General features: G+C 39.0%; 1 protein-coding gene across 1 annotated transcript in view; it reads left to right on the top strand.

The window, feature by feature from the left end:
- The window catches only part of GALNT18 (polypeptide N-acetylgalactosaminyltransferase 18), a 245,384-nt gene that overhangs the window by 94,750 nt on the left and 128,614 nt on the right, over positions 1-22,020 (top strand). The window contains 1 exon segment of the mRNA XM_009635644.2: positions 21,986-22,020. Coding sequence (XP_009633939.1) covers positions 21,986-22,020 — 35 coding nt within the window.

Below are 22,020 nucleotides of genomic sequence, written 5' to 3'. Positions count from 1 at the left end.
ATATTGTAAGGTATATTAAGGGATATCCAAATACTTAAGGTTAAGCTGAGATTAATGTTATGAATAGGAAACGCAAGTTCAAAAGGAGTTACCATTATGTTTTACAGAACATGGCTTTTCTTAAGGATTGGAACCTGTGAGCGTTAATGTGTGAGTGCTACTGGAAGAAAATACTTTTAATAAGAAGCTCCTCTGTGTCTGTTGAGTGTATTTAAATTAGATTCCCCCCACAAAATGAAAAAGGCTCTTTTTATGAGGCAGGTTTTAGCTTTGGTCAAAAGTATGTCTTTGCTCCAGTTGCAACACTTGTACTTGGTTGTAAAGCTGCAAGCTGTCTTTACACCAGTGGTATTCAAAGTAAGATTGTGCCAGTGCTTCTGGTAAAAATACTCTTGTTTACTAAAGAGATGCTCTGCCTGGTGGTATGGCTGTATAAGTAACATCGCACTTCAGGTATGTTGTTTGTACATTTACTGATTTAATTTTAAAACTAACATGAAGCATTTAATGTAAATCTCTAAACCAGATTCCCAAAATATAATGTAAGATAAAACAGTGTAAAAATTTAAATGAAGACAGACACTTTCAGAGGCTGTGTAAACATGCTTTGGTTTTTTTGTGGGCCAAGGATGTATTCTTTTGACCCTGGAATTGTCTTTTTCAGGGATGGAGAATGTAAATCCCCTAGAGTTTTTTTAATTATTCCAAACACTTAAATCTTATTTAGAAAGTGATAAAAATAAGCATATGTTTCTATATCATGTAAGTGTCATGAGAATAAAATTTAAGTATCTTTTCAGTAAAAGTTCAGAACAGGTTTTAATGGTCTACCATTATAAAAGCAAATAACGCTTTTATTAGCCTTTCTGAGATGAAGGTTTTTCCCTTTGTCAATAAAGAAAAATAGTAAAAAAAACCCAAAGCAAAGTGCAGCATATATGGAGAATATACATACTGGGCCATATGTTGAGAATAAGTGCCAATATTTCTAATTTAAAATAGATTTTATTAAAGTCAGTGGAAAAAACTGTTCTTCAGAAGTTCTGTCAATATGGGTCTGATTTTCACTGGACATTGTCTTGCAAAGAAATGAGAGATGTGAAACTCAGTTAACTACTTGAAATATTGGCATTTAAACTCAAACACCGAGCTCTGGTATTATAAAATTAAAAACGTGCAGGGATCTTTGACCCAAGCAGAAGTATGGGACCTGTGGAGGTCCCATGTCATTTTCCTGTATTGTCCACATAGAAGGAACGAGCCAATTAAAGAGACCTTGTGAGGTGCAAGCCTGCACTCCTGCAAGCAGCTGGTACTATTTGGCCTTCCAGCTTTGGTAATGTCACTTTCAGGGAAACAGATTTGCAGATAGTTATCAGACCATGTTAGATGCACAGATGGTTTGCATACCTCTGAGCAAGAAAAACCAAAAAGGGGGAATGGGAAAAGAGAGGGGTAAAGCAATTAAGCAAAGAAGTGCACATTTTGTTAGGGCTAAAAGATGTAATTTAAAGAAAGGATTTTGCCTGAACAAAACTATTTGAGTGCAATATATTTTAACTTGAAAATTAGCATTTTTGCTTCTTTACGTTCTGTACGATTAGGTCAGTTGGGAACGGATACCCTGCTGGTAACAATTTAACATTTGTTGTTCGTAGAACCAAATTTTTATCAGGCTGTAAGACAATGAATATCTGAGTCCACGCGACTCTGCGGGGAAGATAGTTCTACTGAAATATTAAATATTCCTCACAATCCAAACTCCAAAGTGGTTTGAAAATCTAGTTAATCTCCTTACGCACAAAACAAATCCGCTGTTACTAGTTAAGGAAATGGAATCATAGTAAACATCTGCTCCTTGTAATCCAGAGAGTGTTGGAGGCGGGTGGCTTGAAAACAGTGAGACTAACGTCTTCAGTATTAACTTCTTGTGGGACAGGGACCACAAGTAATTGAAGACCATTGGTGATGCAAACTGTCTGCTGATGCAGAGGAATTAATGAAAAATGGCTGCTCTTAACATCTTTGCTAATGAGAGGAAAGAGGATTTTTATTGTTTTTATAGGCATTTCAGTGATGGCTGGTACTGAGTAGCTCAGAAGTGTAGCTTCATTTTAATACTCCTGCAAGGCAGGGGAAGCAGCGCTATTCCTGTTTTACAATGGCAAGATGAGATCCACAGGGAGAACATTCTGGCTTTTCTGTAAGTGCTCAGTTGTACAAAGATAATTAAGGAATTATTTTAGGCAGAAAATTAAATCTTCTTTTCCCTTTTCCACTGTTGAAGGATACTATGAGCAACAACAGGAGACAATTACCCTTAGTGTAAATTCCCAGTGCAACCATCATCCTCCACAGGAGGCCAAAGGATGTGCTTGTGGTCATGGACAATTTGGCTCTTAAGTTTCAGTGTTTTCTCCTTTTTCTTCTCGTCTGAGGCAACAGGCTGTCTTGGGAATAGCTCTTTGCATTGAAGGATAGGCACTTTTTTTAAGGTGGAGGTGTTTTTGTACCCAGTGTTACGCAGCTTTACATACTCCATGTGCCCACAGGTTGTTACTCTTTGCAGCAGTTTGAAAGCAGGCCAGTGTCAGGGAGTAGAGGTGTCAGGAGGAACGGACAAAAAATACCAAGAATGCATCATGAACAGAAGTAGAAGCTTCTACTTATGAAAACTGTGTAAAATTAGACTGGAGACTATATAGGAAAATAACAATGGCAAATTTTCCATTGGCTGTGGGTGAAACTGAGGACCGTAATAAGTGGAAATCTGCTATCTGCGGTTCCATTTCTGGGAGTATTGGGGAACTGGAGAACCTGATGGTAGATTAAGCCAGAAAAGTGGTGACAGGAAAACAGACATCTGTTCCCCCGCAACTTGCTAGGTCTTTGGCAGGAAAGTACATAAACAAGAAAGGGTTGTCAGAGCAAATGTCTGAAGGGACAGAACCTTCTATAACAACGTTCACTGGAGAAGAAATGATACAAGATTGTGCTCAGTTCTCTGATTCTGATTAACCAACTCTCATGTAAATTCTATGAGATGAGAAAGGTCTCATCAGTATTTCCTTGCATGTATTTTTCAACTCCTGCATTGGCATAGATACAGCTGCAGAGCGAGACGCTAATAACAGTCAGAAGCACTCCTTTGCTGAACCTTTTAGCAGGCCACTATGCAGAAACTAGGATGGAGTGAAACTACTGTAGGAGTTTTCTTGGTATCGGTTTCTACTTCTCTTCGGCAAGCTTACTGGCCCTGGATGTCATACTGAAAACTTGGTAGCTGGGAGAATTAAGCTCTTAAAAAGGAGACACATGTTTTTCTGGTAAATTACCTGAAAATGCAAATGTGACCGCAGAGTTAAATCTCCAGGTGCCTTGTGCACCTGCTGACCTCTTTCAAACAATGACCATTGACTAAACATCAGTATGGGGCAGAGAAGCAACCTTGACATAACTTTTGATCTCAAAATCACACTGAGAAAGTCTGAGTCAACAGTATGGAGAGAGGGATTCCATGTGCATGTTTTAGTCAGATGGAGAGAGAAGCAGATTTGTTACAATGATCCCAGCCAAACTGTGGCTCTGCTCATGGAGAAAGCCATGCCTACTCAGCAGGCTTACCGAATCACACTTCCCTGGGGGCACAATGAAACACTGTGTGGGGCTTCTTCAGGAAACTTTTCCAGCTAAGGTTTGGAGATGATGATTACGACTAATGCAATGAGCTTCAGTTCTCCTGCCAGGGAAATTGCCTCCCGCTTCCTAACTGGCTCCAGTTTCCCTCATTATTCCTTTTTCAGAGGAGATTGCACTTAGACAGCTTAAGTAAAACAAAATGTCGGATTAAAGTATCCCAGATTCCATTTTCCAGGTAAGAAATTTAATTATCTGGCATTTCCTCAAGCTAGGATTTATTTACAAAATTCCTGGAGCCCTTACTGGTTTTTGTCAATCTATGCCAACTGTGTTTAAGCCTCAAGTATTAAAGGGCAGCTTTTCTCCAGGAGTGAAGATTAATTGGAAACAAACTGTTAAGAATCTTCATTTGCTGTTAGAGAAAATTACTTCCACCATGGATGTAAAAAATCTTTGGTTTCATTGATGAATAGCTATTCCAAAGTAACATCAGCTCCTCTCAAGTCTTTTCTTCAGAGCTGGATGCTTCTAGAATTTCTTCCTCCACTACTGCTCTGCAAGTAATATCCTAACTCTTTTGGCAAAATAGTTTGTTCATTCTTTCCTTTTTCAAATAGAGTTTAATTAGCCCATCCTACCTTAGTGACTCATCAGTAATTAACTTGCAGGCTCTGCAGATTTCAAACACCTGCTGGGCAGGTGGAGCAAATGGAAAAAACTGTGTTTCATTTTGGACATAACCTCAGGATTAATGAAATCTGCTATCATGCATAACAATTCCTAAAAGCATTATGTAAATGCAGAATTGAATGTCTCACAATTCTCTGGTGTTTTATCAGAGTATATTCTTCTGCTATCTATCCTAATAGTCTCTGCTAAAAGTAATGATAATAAATAATATAATAATAAAGTCTCTGGTCCTCTATTATTAAAGATATTCCACAAAATTGGTGAAAGTCTGTTTTCGTTACCCTGCTTTTAGGCATTTTGCTGATGTTTGCTAACATTCCTGGATAATTCTGTTTCTATTTAGAGCAGCTAGGATTAGTAACCACCTGTCTGGGATTATATGTGTATGAGATACCTGGTAAATGCACTCCTTTATTTAATGCAGACTTTAGGATCCAGATCCGATTCTGCTCTCTTTCACAGTGGAAGAGTGGAATTGGTAGAAAATACTTGTGTGGAAATACATGAAATGTAACTGTATGTATCCTTCGGCAGCTTTGGGAATTTAAGCAAATTCTACTCCTGTCCATTTTAATATAGCTGAGATGAGAATTTGTCCTGTAATTGACTATTTAAAATGTTCTAGATCTTTATCTGGCACAAATCAGTAGCAGCGCTTGTGCTCTTATTCGTTTAAGCAGCTTTGTCATGGGTCCCAGTGCAGCCTTGCAGTACGTTCAGATCACTTTACGCAGGGGAGAGAAGTAAGCCTGAATGGTTTGTATCCTGAAGAGGTGCTTCTAATGCATAATACTGGGTAAATAGGAAGACCTTTTCCAAATTGTTCAGAGAGGAAGGTCAGGCCTAGGGGGCTGTTTTAAAGAGAATGCACAGACGCGTAAATCCAGGAGAGTGTTTTGGAGCTGTGAATCGCAAGCGAAAGAAGGCAGTTCCTTGCAGCAGGAAGCACCTGAGTCATTGTGGGAGACAGGATTCAAGGCAAGGCTCTCTGCCCTTTGCATTTTCTCTTGCCTGCCTGAGTGGCCTCATAATGGGCATGCTGACATCTCAGTGTAACTCGTGTCCCACCTGAAGGGTATGAGTGTGGTAAGATCATTAAGTGCCTAGAAATTAAGCTATTTCACAGTCGTCATTAGTAATGCCTTGCCAGGCTATTTTCTGTTGTATGTTTTTTTTTTTCTTGAAAACACAAGAGAATGTGAAATGTAATGATGTTTATCAAAGTGCTTGAAAGACTTTCCAGAGAAGCAACATGAGAGTAAAAATGCATTTGCAGCCTTGTCTTTAAAGCAAACTGCAAACATGATTAATTTAAATTTCAGTAATCATAAAAAAGGCGTGTTTCTTCAAAAACATGTCCTGCTGTGATTTTTGTCAGAGTTTCTACAGATAGTAGGTTTGGACCATATTGGTGATAAGCATAACTTGAAGAACAGGCTTTCTGCAGAAGTACTGTGAATAACTCAGTAAGTAACAGTATTTCTCAGTAACTCAGGAAGATGTTGATGGTTTTGGATGTGCTGTGCAGTGGGCACAGTACTCCTTTGCCCTGGCTTAAATTGGGGTGCAGTATTGGTGAGCACCATTAAAAGGACTGGAACAATTCTTATCAAAGAGTCTCAATTTTCATCTTAGACAAAATTAACAACTGTTAATCTTTAAGAATTGTATTTCCCTTCAGGATTGTGATACACAGCGTTGTTAGAAGGAAATAGAACAGTAGAGAATTCTTGTATCATTTCAAAATACATGCCCACTAAGGGGTGTGGTTTTTTTTTCCCTTGTCCTTTTTGTTTTGCGGGATTAGCAGAAGTTAATCTACAAATGCAGTATGAGGACAGGAATAAAACAGGCCTGGCTGAATTTTGGCAAATTTTAACTTTGTTTTGTGTTGCAAGAAGGGTAATAAATTAAGAATTTCAGAAGATGTTTCTACTTATGTTGTTCTGTGTGGATTTAGCACATTTACAAGAGGGTGATTTGTGAATTTCAGCCCTTTCCGACAACTTCTCACACTGAAGTCATAGTAGGTCTACAGGAAACTCTGTAGTCCTATGATGAGAAATTACTAACTAAAGTGCCCATTGTATCTTGCATAATAAATGGAATTTTCCTTGATTTTTGTTTAGTTTCCATTTTTTGGCAGCAATTTCAGTTTTTCTTGGCTTCCTCATCTTTTTCCTCTTGCTTTTTTTTCCAGTTTAAAACTGAATTTCTAGCTATAAATTTGATTCATTCTGTAATCTAGCGCTTTTTTTTTTTTCGGTTAAAATTCTGACAAGGCTGTGATGACTTAAAAAAAACCCAGCCACCCAAACAAAAATAACCAACCACCTCCGTATGTCTTTAATTTCTAGTGTAAATGATAGTGGAATTTGTCTGTCATTTTGTAGCAATCAGCAGCTGTTTGAGAAGCTCCTCATATGTTCTAAGCTTTTACATCTCTTTCAACAGTAATGATCATGACATTGCACCTTCCCCCCCAACCCCCGTAATGATCATTCATGGCTTTGTAACTCCCCTGTCCATAAAACTGCATAATATCTCTTCTGAGGAATCAACCTGGTGTGTTGTAAAGAGCAGTATAAAACAGATACAATTTTATGTCTTCAAAGTGCTTAGGAAATATTAAATAATTGAGCCTTCCCATTCTGCAGGTTTTATTAGCTTTATTGCCTTTTTTTCCAAAGAGGGACCCAATTGTGGATACAAAGATAGGGCTTTTAAAAACTGTGTCTGTGCTCCTTTCATCTGAAGAGCGTGCTCTTTGATGTGGAGTGACACTCAGTGTCCAGTTCTTGCCTCATGTAATGGTCTTCAAAGTCCATAGGCAATTGTGTGCTTTGGTGAGAACTGAGTGCATCATTTTCCTCTTGTCTTGAGGAATAACAGTGCTTATGGAGTTTTCCACTCTTGTTCTTTCTTCATTACAGTCCAATCTTTAGAGGAGCCTTGACCTTAACAGTGGAGAACTCTGGGGAGATACCCTCTTCCATAGTGGGTTTTTGATGTATTTATCAGATTTTTGAAATACTTGTATAAACTCAGCAAAAATTACAAACTTGCTAATGGAGCAGAACCCTGCAGAGCTGACATGGGTCAGACACTTCTGTTCTTCACATGACTGAAGCAGAGGAAGAGTAAAGTTACTGCAGATTCAAATAAAAAATAGTTTTAAAAATTATTTTGTTTTTTAAAGTTGCAAAGGAAAGGCAGAATTTTGTAAGTTTTAAAGCCAATTTATCTGCAGTTCTTAAAATAACACAGAAGAGGAAAAAACCTCAGGTAGTACATATTTCTCAAAGTTCCTAGTTGTAGAATAGGCAGTGCATACAGCTGAGAACAGTAAACAAACCAAAGTATTTGCTGGGTATAATGTGGAAAATCCTCTTTGCCTTCTGTTTATGCAGACTGCTGGTTGTCTTCTACGACTTGTCTTCTTTTAGCATGTTTTTGACTTACTATCCTTTTTCCAAAACTAAGTTAAAGGTAAGTACAGTCTTACAGCATTTTCTGAATGCCTATTAAACCTGAGGACCACATTTGATTGCATTTTCTTTGCTTTTTCTTACTATTTCAAGAGAATTCATGACATCTTGACAGTCTCAGTTTATTATTGCTATTAACATTAGCACAGATCATCTATGTGGTATCAAAGATGGGGGAGGGCTTTTAATTTGTCATTCATGTTTTTCTGCAAAGAGGAGAAGCTATATTATGCTTAGTTTTCTTTTTCTATTGCAGTGTAGTTTGCAAATCTTTAAAATGTACTTGCTCTCTGCTACTGCATTTGCATATGTCTAGTGCTTTAAGCATGAAAAGAGCAATGGCAAATGGGGATGTAAGATGCTTTTACAGAAGTGCACATGGGCTCTTCTTCAAAACTGCCCTGTTCACATTTCTTCAGGTTTCATTTAAAACTGAAGCTCATCTCTGTCTCTCGGGGTAGCTTAGGAAAAATCTTGAAAGCGTGAACTAGCTCCAAGCATGTAAAATTACATCTGCAAGTGTTTGAAAAGTACTTTCAAACAAGGAGCTCTGCCAAGCACAGGCCCACTTACCAAAATGGCTGTTTACTGAGAAGCCAGTGATATACTTTGGTGGAAGTGGTGAAACAGTTTACAACATTTATCATAATGTTGAAAGCTTTTATGAAAAGTGAAAAGGCAGTCTCAAGTGGGGGAGCTGCTGCTCTCTAAAATTTTTGTGTTTGTGAAGAAGGGGCCAAGCCAAAATTCCTCAGAGGACTGAATAGAAATTGGTGAAGGAGAACTAGTCTGAGGAAGCTCAATACATCTCGGTAAGCAAAGAAAAATCTCATTTTATGTGATTACTGAAAGAGGAAGCCTATTTTTGGTGCTTAGAGTTGGATGAGTGTAGAAGAGAGCTGGTTTCTGTGTCCTTGTGTGGACTTCACTTCTGGTGTGACTACTCAGTTTTGTATGAAAGTAAAAGCTGTACATATGACTAACTAGCATGACTGACAGCTCTTGGCAAAATAAAGTTTTCAAAATAGTTAAGTGCTTTTTTGTTTACTTCAGGTGACATAGATTTGGGTTTATGATGTAAAACACAGAGTTTTTAAATCCTCTCAGCTGCACAGATGCAAACTCCACTAATCCCAAAGAAAAATGTGGTCTGCTATTCATTAAATGCAGATGAATTTCCTTTTTTAGTAAGTATATAAGCAGATGCCTAAATTTAGGAACATGTGCAGTTACAATCAGTGAAGACTTTTTATCTTCTTTCTTGCAGTGGAACTCACTGTGCTATGTGTTTGAGAGGTCTCGGACCCTAAGCCTTAAAGTAGAACCTGGTTTATTCTGTTGCCTTTGCAGAGTGCTCTTTATATGTAGATTTTATTGACTGTACACATCTGTACCCTTCAAGCTTGCTTTGCAAACATTTCCATACTTGCTAAGAACGGAGGAATGCCTAGTATATTCATGTATATATTCAACTGTGATGGCAGGAGGATGTAATGAACAAGTATTTTCATTATTTTAGTAACTGTGCTGAGAGGAATTAGTTGGGTGCTAGTGGGGGAGAGGAGAGAGCAGGCGGCTGGAAGTCAGCCTGGAATGGCCACTTCTTTCCCTGCCTCCCTGCTCAGTCCTGGGATTCCAGCTGGAAGGATCCGTGGGCTTGCTACTGCTTCTCCTCCTCCTTTTCAAAATCCACTGTTCTCCTTTCTCTCAGAGAACCTCTGCTCACCCTTTTTGCCTTGCTGGGAAGAAGGGGGGAGAAGAAAGGGCCAGGATGGGGTTGGGTCAGGAGGCTAGTGGTGAGTCTCGGGCAGGAGCAATAACTGCAGTAGCCTGTCACCACGCAATGGGCCATTGGTGGAGAAAGTCATCCCCTTCCTTTTGAATAGGTGAAGTAGGTGGTATGCCACCCTGGGCAGCTTTCCACTCTATTTACAATTTAAGCTGTCCTTAAACCATTGTAATTAAACACACACACACCCTCCCCCCCAATGCAAAAGTTATTTGTTTATCATCTAAACTTTATGTTAGTTCTAAACACAAAATAAGCTGGATTTTGAAGCAACCTTTACTCTTGTTAACTATTCTACTAGTAATAATAAAATTTCCTATTAATAAAATGCAGTTCTTTTGTTTGGAGGAACACAAGTTCCACAATGTGCAAGAACAGAACAAAGCAAGTTGGGAAAACATGAAATGGCATTCAGTGCCAGTTGCAGTAGGACTTTTGACATGGAGAGATTTTTTTGTGTAGGAATTTGTTCAGGGCATTACATGACCACCATGTCAGCTCCTTAAGAAGGAATAAAAGGAGGAGGGATGGATTTTAATGGGCTTGGGAATGAAAGTTCTAAATAATATAGCAGACCTCAACATTGATCATTTGACCCAGAAGAAATAGTTGTGTATGTTAATTGTGAAGTATCTACAGAATCTGAATGTCACCTTTGAAATGAGAATTGTAGAGAGCTTTGTGTCCGCTGCTCTGTGTCATCCTACAGTGGTCAGTGATGACGTTGCCACTGTCTTCTGTGATGGCAGCGATTGCAGAAGAGTAAAGATGTGAAACCCCTGCTCCAGTACTGTATGAGAGATCCTTTTCCATCTAGTGGTAAAAATGGTGTTCATTTTGAGCAAAAATCTTTATAGCTTTAATCCAGTGACCAGTGCTCAGTTAGTGGTCTTACCCAAGAACATTTGATTAATCCTAGCTGACTCCCATTTAAACGGAGGTAAATATCTGAATTTAAAAAAAAAAAAAAAAAAAAAGTTCCACAGTAATTCAGTTGTTTTACATCCACTAACAAATAAAAAATGCTTGTAAATGGAGTAGTGTAATTGCATAATACTAGGCCTTCCATAAGTGATCTCCTGTGTTTCCACTTATTTCTTCCATGGTACTAAGGAAGTGAGGAAAGTCGGTTTTAGAAATTCAGCTTTGTTCCTGAGCATCAAGTAGAAGCAGTCTCTATTCCTGGCACCTCTCTGTTCCCTGGATGCAACCTGGTCTCTCATCTATGAATTTCTGTTGTCTTCCACTTTTGCCTGGAAGAAGTAGGCAGTGTGCAATGTAACCAACTTACCTAACGACAAATGGTTAGGCAAGCATGAGGTTGTACGCATGGAAGGCGTTTGTTCAAGTCCTCCCGAAGGTTCCAAAGTCAGTGGAACTTCTGTGTGAAGTTACTGAACATTTGGCCGTTCTGTAAAATTAGGATTTAATTTGTACATTTAGTTCCTTTTGTTTGTACAGTGCTCATGATAATGAAATTTGATGGGAATTTTGCAAAATATTACCACAAATAATTAACATGTGGCCATTGTGTGCGAAAGCATGCTGTCTTTTTGGTCCATGGTAGGAAGCATGTTAGGCCAGTGCCATAACTCTCAAAACAACAAACACCAGAGATGATGAGCTTAAACAGGTTTAGCACTGTAGTTGACGATCTGATCTAATCAGCATTGCAGGGAGGTTTATTCCCGCTAACCAGAACCATGACTTGGAATGAGGCTATCATGCAGCTTTATCTGAAAAATTAGATTGGTATTTGTGCCCATCTCTGTTTCCATTACAGGTACCACTATCTGTTTGTAGCAGTTGCACTGCAGTTTATAATGTTGAGATCTGTGTATCACAAACTGAAATAAGGTTGCCAAATTAATTTTCAGGCAGTTTTTGGCAGATTATTATTGTATCATTAGACTATTATTCCAAACATTGTTGCATGTTTGCCTACTGGTTGAATTTAAGTTAGTGCTTTAAGTACAGATTTTTTTGAAATGAGAAAAATAATTTTGTAGTTTAAAATGTATTTCTTGTAATGAAGGCAACAGTAGTCCTTTAAGTGAGAGTCAATAAACAATTCTTCTGACCACCCTTTATCTTGAAGGCCTGTAATTAAGCAATTATGAGTTACTTTAATGAATCAATGCTTTTTTTAAAATCTGTTTTCCAAGTATGAGGAATGCAGAGATTTGGAAAATCTTAAAAACGTGTTTTAGAAAGTCTGAAGATTTGGAACTTGGTACTCCTTAGTATTCAATATCTCTATAGTGTATTTTTTTGAAAATCAGCCTTTTACCCATTTGAGAAGACAAAATTGGTCTCTGTCAAAATATTGGTGTCAAGGGATACAGAAAGCCTTCAGATTGCAGTATTGGTACCTGTCAGAGAGCTCTATATCTTCATCTGGTAAATATTATCAGAGTAAATTGATGGTACTTGGAAATACGTATTTCCTTTGATAATATCTTTCCAGTAAGTTAAAAGCTTTTACCCTAGTTGCAGGTCGTACACGCTTGTAGTAACTTTATGTTAACTTTGCTGAAATGGTGCAGGGACCTGTCTAGCTTGATTCATATCCATGGCACAGTTATGGCTAGAGGGGAATTTAATAGCCTAGTAGTGAGAAGATACCTAGTTGAAACAACAATGGCCAGGATTTATAGTGTTTTCAGATCAGAATAGGCTAGTTCTAGTGTATACAGGAGAAATATAGAGCCCTTACCAAGACCTTGTTCCTATGAAGTGTTGTATACATGCACCCACACAGTATAGTTTAGTGTTTGCTTGATGGCATAATAAGAATTTTATTTTTCTCCTAAATGTTTTCGTACCCTTAGGAAACAACCACTGTAATAGAATTTACTGGTTAATTAGCAGCTTATAAGTTTAGTACTTGCAGTTCTGAGAGCTCTTTGACAAGTTCTTAAGAAGTAGAAGTCTTAAGAACTTCAGATTTCTCTTCAAAGACAAATTTTCCTGTTTCTTACACTGCCCTCTAGCGCTGAGCACATTCTGAGAGTCGTCTTCAAACATCTTTCTTCAGTGTAAAGTAACTCTTGTGCAATGACTTCCCAGGAACTGTTAGGTTATCAAAGTCTGCCAAGGCAGGAAACATCCAACTTCTCTTACACGAACGTCTGTCCTTTTTGGGTAAACTTACTCACATGTATGTTATGTAGAACAGACAGAGCTTTGTACAAGTGAGACAAACATCCAGCTGTCAAAACTGGAAAGCTGCCTACATTTGCAGCCTGACATCTCCACCAATTGACAATCAAATAAAGTGAAGTTTGGGACACGTAGCCCAGGTAAGTATGTCTTGCAGTATTCTGTACCAGTGACCTGCAGCCTTCTGGGGCCAGTGGCTTCCCCTGTCTCCTTCTTGGGAGAAGCGTCTGGATCTCTTACATTTTCAAGTGCCTTGATCCTCAGCAGAGTGAAGCTGAATCTTAGGTGACTCTTTAGAAGAAGTGAGCTGCCTTCTGACATTTGCATGAGTTGGATGGTCACTGCAGTGACTTGCATTCCTTTGCTGTTCTACCTGCATTACTTGAAAACCAAGCTTGCCGTACCCAGGCTGTGCATTTGCTGTGTAAGAACTTGAATTGCTGTCATTGGCTTTCAGTTCATGTTAGCATCCCTTTTTCAGTCTCTTGCAATATATTGACTCATTCCATTATTTCAGATCTGAGAAGACTTGATAATATGAACTTCTTAATTTGAATTCAAAGATCTCAAGGGTCTTTCTATCACCAAACATCTAATATACCCTGATATTTCTGATAAGAAGCCCCTGAAAGGAAATGACAAATCAGTACCCTGTTGAGAATGTGTGGCACAGTCAGCCTTATCCCTTTATGAGTGTGTGTTTGATAAATAGTTAGCTCCCCACAGTCTTGTCTAGTGAACAGTTACTGGGAAAATCTAGGTGGTAAGAATGCAGTGGAGAATGCTGCGGAGACGCGTGGCACCCCTGCCCTGGGGAGCCGGTCAGGCACTCTGCGTGGCATTCATGTGTGCCTGTGTCAGTGTGCTTCCAGGAGAGACACAGAAAGATCTGTCCCGGGCTTCCCGAGGGTGCAGGGTTCCAGCATGGCCTGTTTGGCCAAAAATGAGAGAAAAAAAGCACAGAGCACTTTGGTGTGGGTGTAAATCTGTGTGAAGATTCCAAACAGCGCTCTCTGGCTCTTAGTTTATATCTACTTGTGTCATCCATACAGGGAAAATACAATCTGATGTTTATGTTTCTAGAACTTATAAGTGACTTTAGGGAGAGAAAGGGCTTCTGCTACGGAGCAGAGCCAGACTGAATTTCCACCTTAATACACACAATAAGCATGGGATTATTTCTCAGGAAAAAAAAAAATCTCCAAGAGGTTGTTGTTTTGGTTTTTTTAAAGAAACAAATGAAAATAAATGTTAGCAGCACTCTAGTAACTTACCATTATGTATGTGTATTGGCTGCACTGAAATGCATTAGTGGTAACATATCAATTAATAACAATAAATTGTGTTTCAAGTTGTCAAAAGTGTCAAAAAATTGTTGAGAGAGTTTTTGGCATTTCCTTCTGTACGTGCTGTCATATACAGTTTAATCTTTAAAGTTTCATACTGATTCGTACACTGTCTGTAGTATTATCATGTCTTCTTGACAGTTAGCTTTTCAGGAAAGGATCACCTTTTTTTGGCTTGTTTTTTTTTTTTTCTTCCCCCCCCCCGTCTGTCTGATCTGTCCAGTGTTGACACTAACTACAGAGTGTGCTGGAATATGCAAAGACTGGATATTGAGTTGAATCCTCTCAGGGTGGTTGTGTGTTTTGTATGTAGTTTGGATCAGATTTATTTTCTTTTAAGATTAGGGCTTTGCTGCTCTTTGTACTCTGTACAGACAGACTCTGACAGGTTCTGTCAGTCCCTTTGAGGAGCCCTGGCAACTTCAGTATGACTTGCTGAGCTGTAAGTAAGCAGTGGTAGCAGAATTGAACCCAGGTAGATAATTCATTTTTTCTTAGGTGTGCTTCCGTTAAAGTAAATTCTTTGGGAACAAAACTAGACTCTGACAAGGTGAATTAACTTAACTTGAATAATCTAAACAATAAAACTCACTTTTCAGCTCAAGACAGTATTAATGTTGACGCCTCATCATCAGTATTGTGATTTTTTGGGGAGTGAGAGAATGTGTAAAATAACCTTTCTGAGGGAAGCTCTCTTACTGTAACTTTAGATATTTGTCTTCTGAGTATGCTTTTCTCCGTGGCTGATGCAGTGTTGCGTCTTGGTGGGCTGCTTCTGCCATTGCTTGTCAGTGTTTCATCTTGCTGTAGAAGCCGGGAGATAATGTTTTCATTTCAGAGGTTCATTCCTCTGGTAGAGGATTTATAGCAGTATCCTGCATGGGATCAGCCTTCCAAGACAGGAGTTGTCAGACTGTAATTATTAAGGATGATGATAACGTGTTTGCACTAATTACAGTAGACTTCGAAAGTGGGATCTCCCTCTGTATCTTCCTGTGTGACAAAATTTAGGTAAAGTTTCCACACTTCCAAAAACTATCAAGGCTCTATGACCCAGTGCAATTCTGGGATTTTTACCTGTCACATAGAATTGCCTCTGGCGAGAGGGTATAGAGGGTATAGATTGGCTAACAGATGAAGGCACATATAGAGGAAAAGGATGAAAGGATCCTTTCTTTCACAGAAAGCTGAAATGCTACTGCCTGCAGGAAGTTGAATATAGATTTCTTGAGGGCTGGGAGCCAGAGTCTGAGGCCATTAGACCTATGAAAAAGTCAGTACTTAAAATCCTGAAACAATTCCCAAATTACCAGCAGAGGCAATCTAACACATAAAGTTGCTGTGAGCTTCTTTATGATTGTCTCAAGAATCTGAAGGCTGCTGAGGTTGTGCGAGAAAGTCAGTTCCTTCAGTTTCTTGAAGCTATGGTACTCTTTCATAAAAGCGTTTAGTAGTTTATCCTGACTTCTGCTAAATCTGGCTGCTGAACATCAAAGAGAGCTGAGGTTTATTTTGTCTTTAATGTAGTCTACTTAGATTCGCATCATGGGTTCACCTTGTAGGTAAGGCATGGTTACCACATTATCTCCTCAATCATTGTGTGCTTCTTCCTTTCTAGGCTGGTAAATCAGTGTCAAGCACTGGAGAACTCAGAAGAGCATGAGATCAACGTCTTTCTGCCTACATCCTGGCATCATTTCTAACTCATTTTTCTTTTGTGAGGAACCTGTTACATACGAGCGTGTGTAGTTTTGCTCAATTATTGATGACTTCTGTGTGTCTTTAGCTGACATAGGGGTATTTTTGCAGATGGGATATTTTTGCTGACTTACTGCCTATCCCTTCTTGTTACTGGCACTTACTGAAATTAGCATATAAGGCCACACTGCAGCTTTTGTAAAGCACTTCTGACACCATGGAAGGCATTTTCACAATGGTAGAGCTTTGGTATGAAACAGTACTGCTTTTGTGAGTGGGCCCGCAGTCCGATGAGGGGTAGAACCAAAAGAAACCTTATGGACTAGTACCAACAAATGACAATCTGTCTCTGCAAGTATTTTTACAGCCCTTTTCTGGCTTGATCCTTTCTCTTAATTGTAAACCTGTTAATGGTAACCTTTCTTAGGAAGAAAAGTTGAAATCTGAATGAAACTGAAAAAAATGAGTATTTCTTAATGAGCTTGAAACGTTTTTATGGAGATAGAGCTAATGATGTCAGTGTACTTTGTTGCTGAAGCTGGCTATTTTGTTAGTCCCTGCGCATGTTAAGTGAGTTTTTTACAAGACTTTCTAGTTCATTATGCAGAACCATATTCATTTAGTTACCACAGTGTAACTATGTTACCAGAATTTCCCAGTTGTCATTAAGGACGGGCCTTTCTGCTGCCATTTTCTGTTGTGTATTTTGATCTGGGTTCTTTACTTCAAGGCCTTGGGGTAGTATTTGTAGGAATGGTTAATAATAGCAAAGGAGGCTGTTCTTACGTGATGAAACTTCAAGGAGACACGGGCATGAGAAATAATGAAAAACATCACAACAGAGTCAGTTTAGCATCAGTCATAAACTGGAGAAAAGTTATGCAATATACAGCTTAGGAAAATAAATAAGAAAAAAAGAGGGAAAAAAGTGTATTACTGGCAGCAGTTGGTCCAAATTAAGCAGCACAGAGGGAGGGTAAAGCACGTGCGGACTATGTAGCGCTGAACTCTTACTGTTCAGGGCTGTCTTTGTGGCCTCTTCTGTAAAACAAGTAGTTGTTAACTGCAGATGCATATTGTAAGGGAGTACAACTGATTTATTTCAAAGCTTAAAGGCTTCCGTAGATGGATCATGATGCAACACAAACAGCCACTGTGCCAATTATAGATTTAGATGCTAAATTGCTTTAAAATTATTTGTTATAGATGCTTTAGTATCAATGTGCCTTAGGTACCACTGAAACTGGATTAGATATGGTAATATTCCTTACCCATTAAATCTGCTAAATGCCAGCTGTTAATGTTGTTACATGAGTTCGTGAACTTATTAGTTAAGGCTATTGGAAACTTGAAGCAGCCACTGATGTTCTCATGGTCTTTCTTAAGTCTTGTTAAGGAATTATGAATGGGCAGGATCAGCACTTGCACGCAGATATGCAGGGAATAGGTTGATGCAATATAAAATTATACTGGTGACAAAACTGAAGACAGTCTTTGAAGAAAGGTCACTGCTAAACCTTTGCATAGCCAATGCATTGGTGATGTTAGAGGTGCCATTCGTGGTTCTGGAACAGAGATATGCATTTGTTGGGTAGAAAATATCCCCATATAATTAAATAACTACATTATGCAAATGGTAATTAAATAATTGCATTTTGCCAAGATGCTTGAAGACTACTACAGTTACATTTGGATACAAAAGTCTTCATTTCCTTCCTTTCACAACTTAAGAATGCTGTGGTGAATTAAGTGGTTGTCCTGTACTACCCTGGAAATAATTGCGTTTTCATGGTGGGCAGAACTATTCCTGTGCATTATTAGCTGTTATCAAATGATGCTATAAATATGCTTGGTGGTAATCATGAAAATCCTTTCCTGAATTCCTTATGGTCTGATCAGGTTTTTTATCATGTTGTTCTTTGAGTACCAGTTGTATGAGTTGCCTTACGAAAACTGGCAGAGACAAATGTGTAAGGAGAAAAAACTAAGTGTAGGTTATAAATAGGTAACAAATGAAGGAAGGGAGAAGAAGGAAAGGGCTACACTGCTACACTACAGCAGTTGAGATGAGTAAAAGGAAATGCACAACTTCTGACAGGATAGGGCCTGTCTCTTGTTGCTTCTAACACATTGCTTGTCTGCAGTTCCTTACTAATAATGAGGGATAGATGTTTTGGTGTCTGTTTGTTTGCTGCTTGGTTGTACGCCCTCTGAAGAAAGCAAGTATTTAATTTATTACAATTAACACAAACATTTAAGTACTAACTTGGGTATTAGGAAATTAAGACAACATGGGGCACCTCCTACTCTCCTGACCTTGGTCTTCTCTCATTTCCTTGTTTCCTTGGTTATTCTGTTTGCTGCTCCCTTCAACCCTTGTTCCATCTTCCTTGTCATTGTCTGCCCTTTCTTAAATATTTTTTCACAGAAGTGCTACTAATTTCACTGGTGGGCTCAGCCTTGGCCAGCAGCGAGTCTGTTGGGGAAGTTGCTATGTCTGGCACAGGGCAGCACCTGACCCTCTCCCACAGAGGCCACTCCTGCAGTCCCTCTGTGTCCTGGTTTTGGCTGGGATAGAGTTAATTTTCTTCATAGTAGCTGGCATAGTGCTGTGTTTTGGATTTAGTACTAGAAGAATGTTGATAACACACTGATGTTTTAGTTGTTGCTGGGTGGTGCTTAGACTGGCCAAGGACTTTTTGGGCTTCTCCTGCTTGGCCAGCTGCATAACAAGCTGGGAAGGGAGCACAGCCAGGACAGCTGACCCAAACTGACCAAAGAGCTATTCCATACCATATGACATCCTGCTCAGTATATAAGCTGGGGGAAGAAGAAGGAAGGGGGGGACATTCGGAGTGATGGCGTCTGTCTTCCCAAGTAACCATTATGCGTGATGGAGCCCTGCTTTCCAGGGGATGGCTGAACACCTGCCTGCTCATAGGAAGTGGTGATTGAATGCCTTGCTTTGCTTAGCTTGTGTACGCGGCTTTTGCTTTACCTATTAAACCATCTTTATCTCAACCCACAAGTTTTCTCACCCAAACCTTGCTGGTTTTACCCACTGCACTACAAAAGGCTATTGAAACTTTTGTGTGTGTGTGTGTGGGGGGGTGTCATTATAAGGGCAGTGTTAATGCTTCAAGCTTCAATTACTAAAAAATACAATTTATTACCAGGAGGGAATTGGTTTCATGTCATGTACAATCTGGATTTCAGTGGTGTCTTCTGATTTGGTGTCTCTGACTTATTCTATATAACGAGCGATAGAAAGAGGAGGGTGAATTTCCAGCTTGGAGGCTGCAGTCAGTGAGATCAGATGAAGCAATAGGTTTTATATTTTATATGAAAAGTTAATGTAGGGAAGACCCTGTATTAACATTTGCAGCAATGTGCTGCAGGTAGTAAGCTTTCTTCCCACAGGAAAAATGGAACTGATCTTTCCTTTTTAGTAATAACTGAGCAGATAAATGTGCCTACCTTAGTATTGCTTCAGGCAGTACTACTTACTTGGCTCACCTTTGAGCCTTAGCTTCCCATGATCATTTTGCAATTGTAGAAGCAAGTGGTAAGAAGAACTGTCTGTGAGGCTTCCAGCCAAGATCTGTTTTCAGAGACTAAGGCATCAAATATGGTTGTTGATTAGTCGGAAGGCAGCTGATGGTCTTATAATAATTGTTTTTATTTCTTGTGAGAGACTGCCTGAACAAAGTCGCTTCTCCCATGGGTTTTCACCCAAATAAAGGGAAGAAAGACTTTGTCATCAGAGATGTGTGCTTAATTCCATTGATTGGAATTGTAATTGAAAGTTCTTGCTAATGCTTTTTTTCCTGTAGAACAACGTATTGAAATAACACGTTTGCTTAGCATACAAAAAATGGCTGTGTTTGGCAAGTGTTTATTAGAGCTTGTAAACTAAAGTCATCAATATTCGTTGCTGGAAAATCTTAGTCTTGCAGATGCAACCTGGATTACTAAATGCTTTTTCAGTCAGAAGACAGCAAGAGATTCATAGATCATTTTAGGAAATACTCTTGCCCACAAATGCATTAGATAAAATTCAATAGATGCCTGTGTGAGTGTGATTCTGTGAAGGCGGTGGTTTCTGGGATGGCTCTTCATCCATGGAAAATTATTCCTGGAGCTGCCCATAGTTACAAATGCATATGCATGCACTGTTCTTACCATGAGTCATGTGTTTGATTTGGAGAAGTCCAGATTAATGTAAGACACAGGAGGTTGAGCATATATTTGGATAGTTTTCTCAATTAGCATGAATGTACATGTTCTTGAAAAGTGCTGAGCAACGTTAATTTCTACTGTCCAGGATCAGGAATGTACCTGATCTAAATACCTCTTATGAGGTGAAGACAGTTTGTGGGATTTCTTGTGTAAATTCAAGTTGTTCTTGTGGAGATGGCATAGTTGTCAAACAACAGATAAGAGATACTTGTGACTTTCCCCATTGCACTGATTTTTGGACTGATGTTTAAAACTATTCTGCCTTTCTCAAGTTGGGACCTTCTAAAATGATCTGCATTTACCAAGCTTTCTTAATTGTGGAGCTGTATGCAAACTCACAAGCTCCCCTCTGTCACGCTTGTCTGTGTGGTAGCAGGGCCTGTCAGAGTAGTTTCCTTGTCTGACTGAGGTTTTAGCATGTTTTTCATCTTTGAAGAATTGGAGCCAATTTCAGGATTCAGGCTGGGAGGCAGTACTTTGATAAGTAAAGAAACATTATATATTTACAGAGGTTGGAATGTAAGGCAGGGAAAGCAAGTGTCATTACTTTCCTGTCAGTATTGTCAGGGGAAAAAGGAAGACATCTTGAACTAGTCAAACAATCTTCTCAATTTATGATTTTTAATTTTGGGTTCTTTGTGGTAACAGATCAAAGAATGTGCTTCCTGGCATTCTTTGGGAGTCAGGATTCTGGTGGTATATACTACTAGTACATAAACTGTTCTCTTTGGGTGTTTCCACGCAGCTAGCTTAAGCCAGCTGTCAGGTCTGTAGGTGTCTGTGTGTGGACACATTTGAAGACTTTCCAAAGATTCGTTTTTATTTTCCTAAGTCTCTGTGTGACCAAACAGTTACGTTTTGTGAGTACAGTTCTTCAGAAATGAGAGGTTTTATTTAATTGGTTAGTCGTTAATGGCTATGGAGACCGTTGGTAAATAACCAGGACTTCCAGAAAATGAAGGCTTTTTTCCTTTGTGAATCACAAGTTTATGATGACAAATTGGGGTCAGTAAGGCATTTGATCTTTCTTTATTAGTGTAGTGTATATCATAAAGTGTTTACAGAAAGAGGGGGTTCTCTGGTTTAGATTGTGTGGTCACCTGAGTAAAGGCTGAAGGGCTGGTTGGAGGGGTGAGATAGCGCTGTTACAGAGAGCCTTACAAGTCACCTCACACAGACTTCTTGAGCAACTAAATATGGAGAACGGATGCTAGGATTTCAGTGCACTTGGAACTCTTCTTAAAATAAGTTCTAGGTATAAAATTTCCTCTCATCTCTGTTTGTTATAGCAACCAGAGATGTGGCCTTGTGGAACAAAAGCAATTTGTAATGACACAAATATTGCAAAATGACAATCCCAGTAGCATATACCTAAATATGGACTACAGATTCAAATAGGCTGAATTGGTAAACAGGACCATAAAATTACTGAGTGACTGAAACGGGTTTGTGCAGTGAATTACTTCTCTCTGTTGAATCTGTAGTTTCAAAGAACTTATTTTACATACAGACTTCAGCAGCCATTTTGTGTGTTCTGTACAGACTGTCTCTTCCTTTGTCTTGTTTTTCCCCTTCAGAACTTTGATCTTTTTCTAGCAAGATATAACATCTTGTTGTCTGATAAGAATCCTTTTGAAATTTAATTCATTTAGATTTATCAGGCCCAGCCTTTAGTCTGATTGTGATGAAGAAGAATTGTTTTTAACTAACTGTATTTTGAATATTAAATTTTAAGCCTCGGGTGCTAATAGTTACACTGCCACAAGAGGTTTGTGAGGGCATGTTATGTGAAGACTTACAGGCTTCTGTAAGCTGGCAGCATGTGCTGTTCTGTGTGGTGTTCTCCCTAAAGTTATGCTTTTTAAAGTAACATACCCTAGAGCCTGTTGGAATGAAAGTCTAAAATTGTTTCATTTTGTCTTTGTCTTTTGTAGAAGCTCCACCAAAACTGGAAGAAAATCCTGCCGAA

The sequence above is a fragment of the Egretta garzetta genome, unplaced genomic scaffold (assembly GCF_000687185.1).
Source record: "Egretta garzetta isolate BGI_Z169 unplaced genomic scaffold, ASM68718v1 scaffold573, whole genome shotgun sequence".
Classification (NCBI taxonomy): Eukaryota; Metazoa; Chordata; class Aves; order Pelecaniformes; family Ardeidae; genus Egretta; species Egretta garzetta.
Note: the sequence above shows the minus strand (reverse complement) of the source record. Positions and strands in the feature narration are given on the sequence as shown.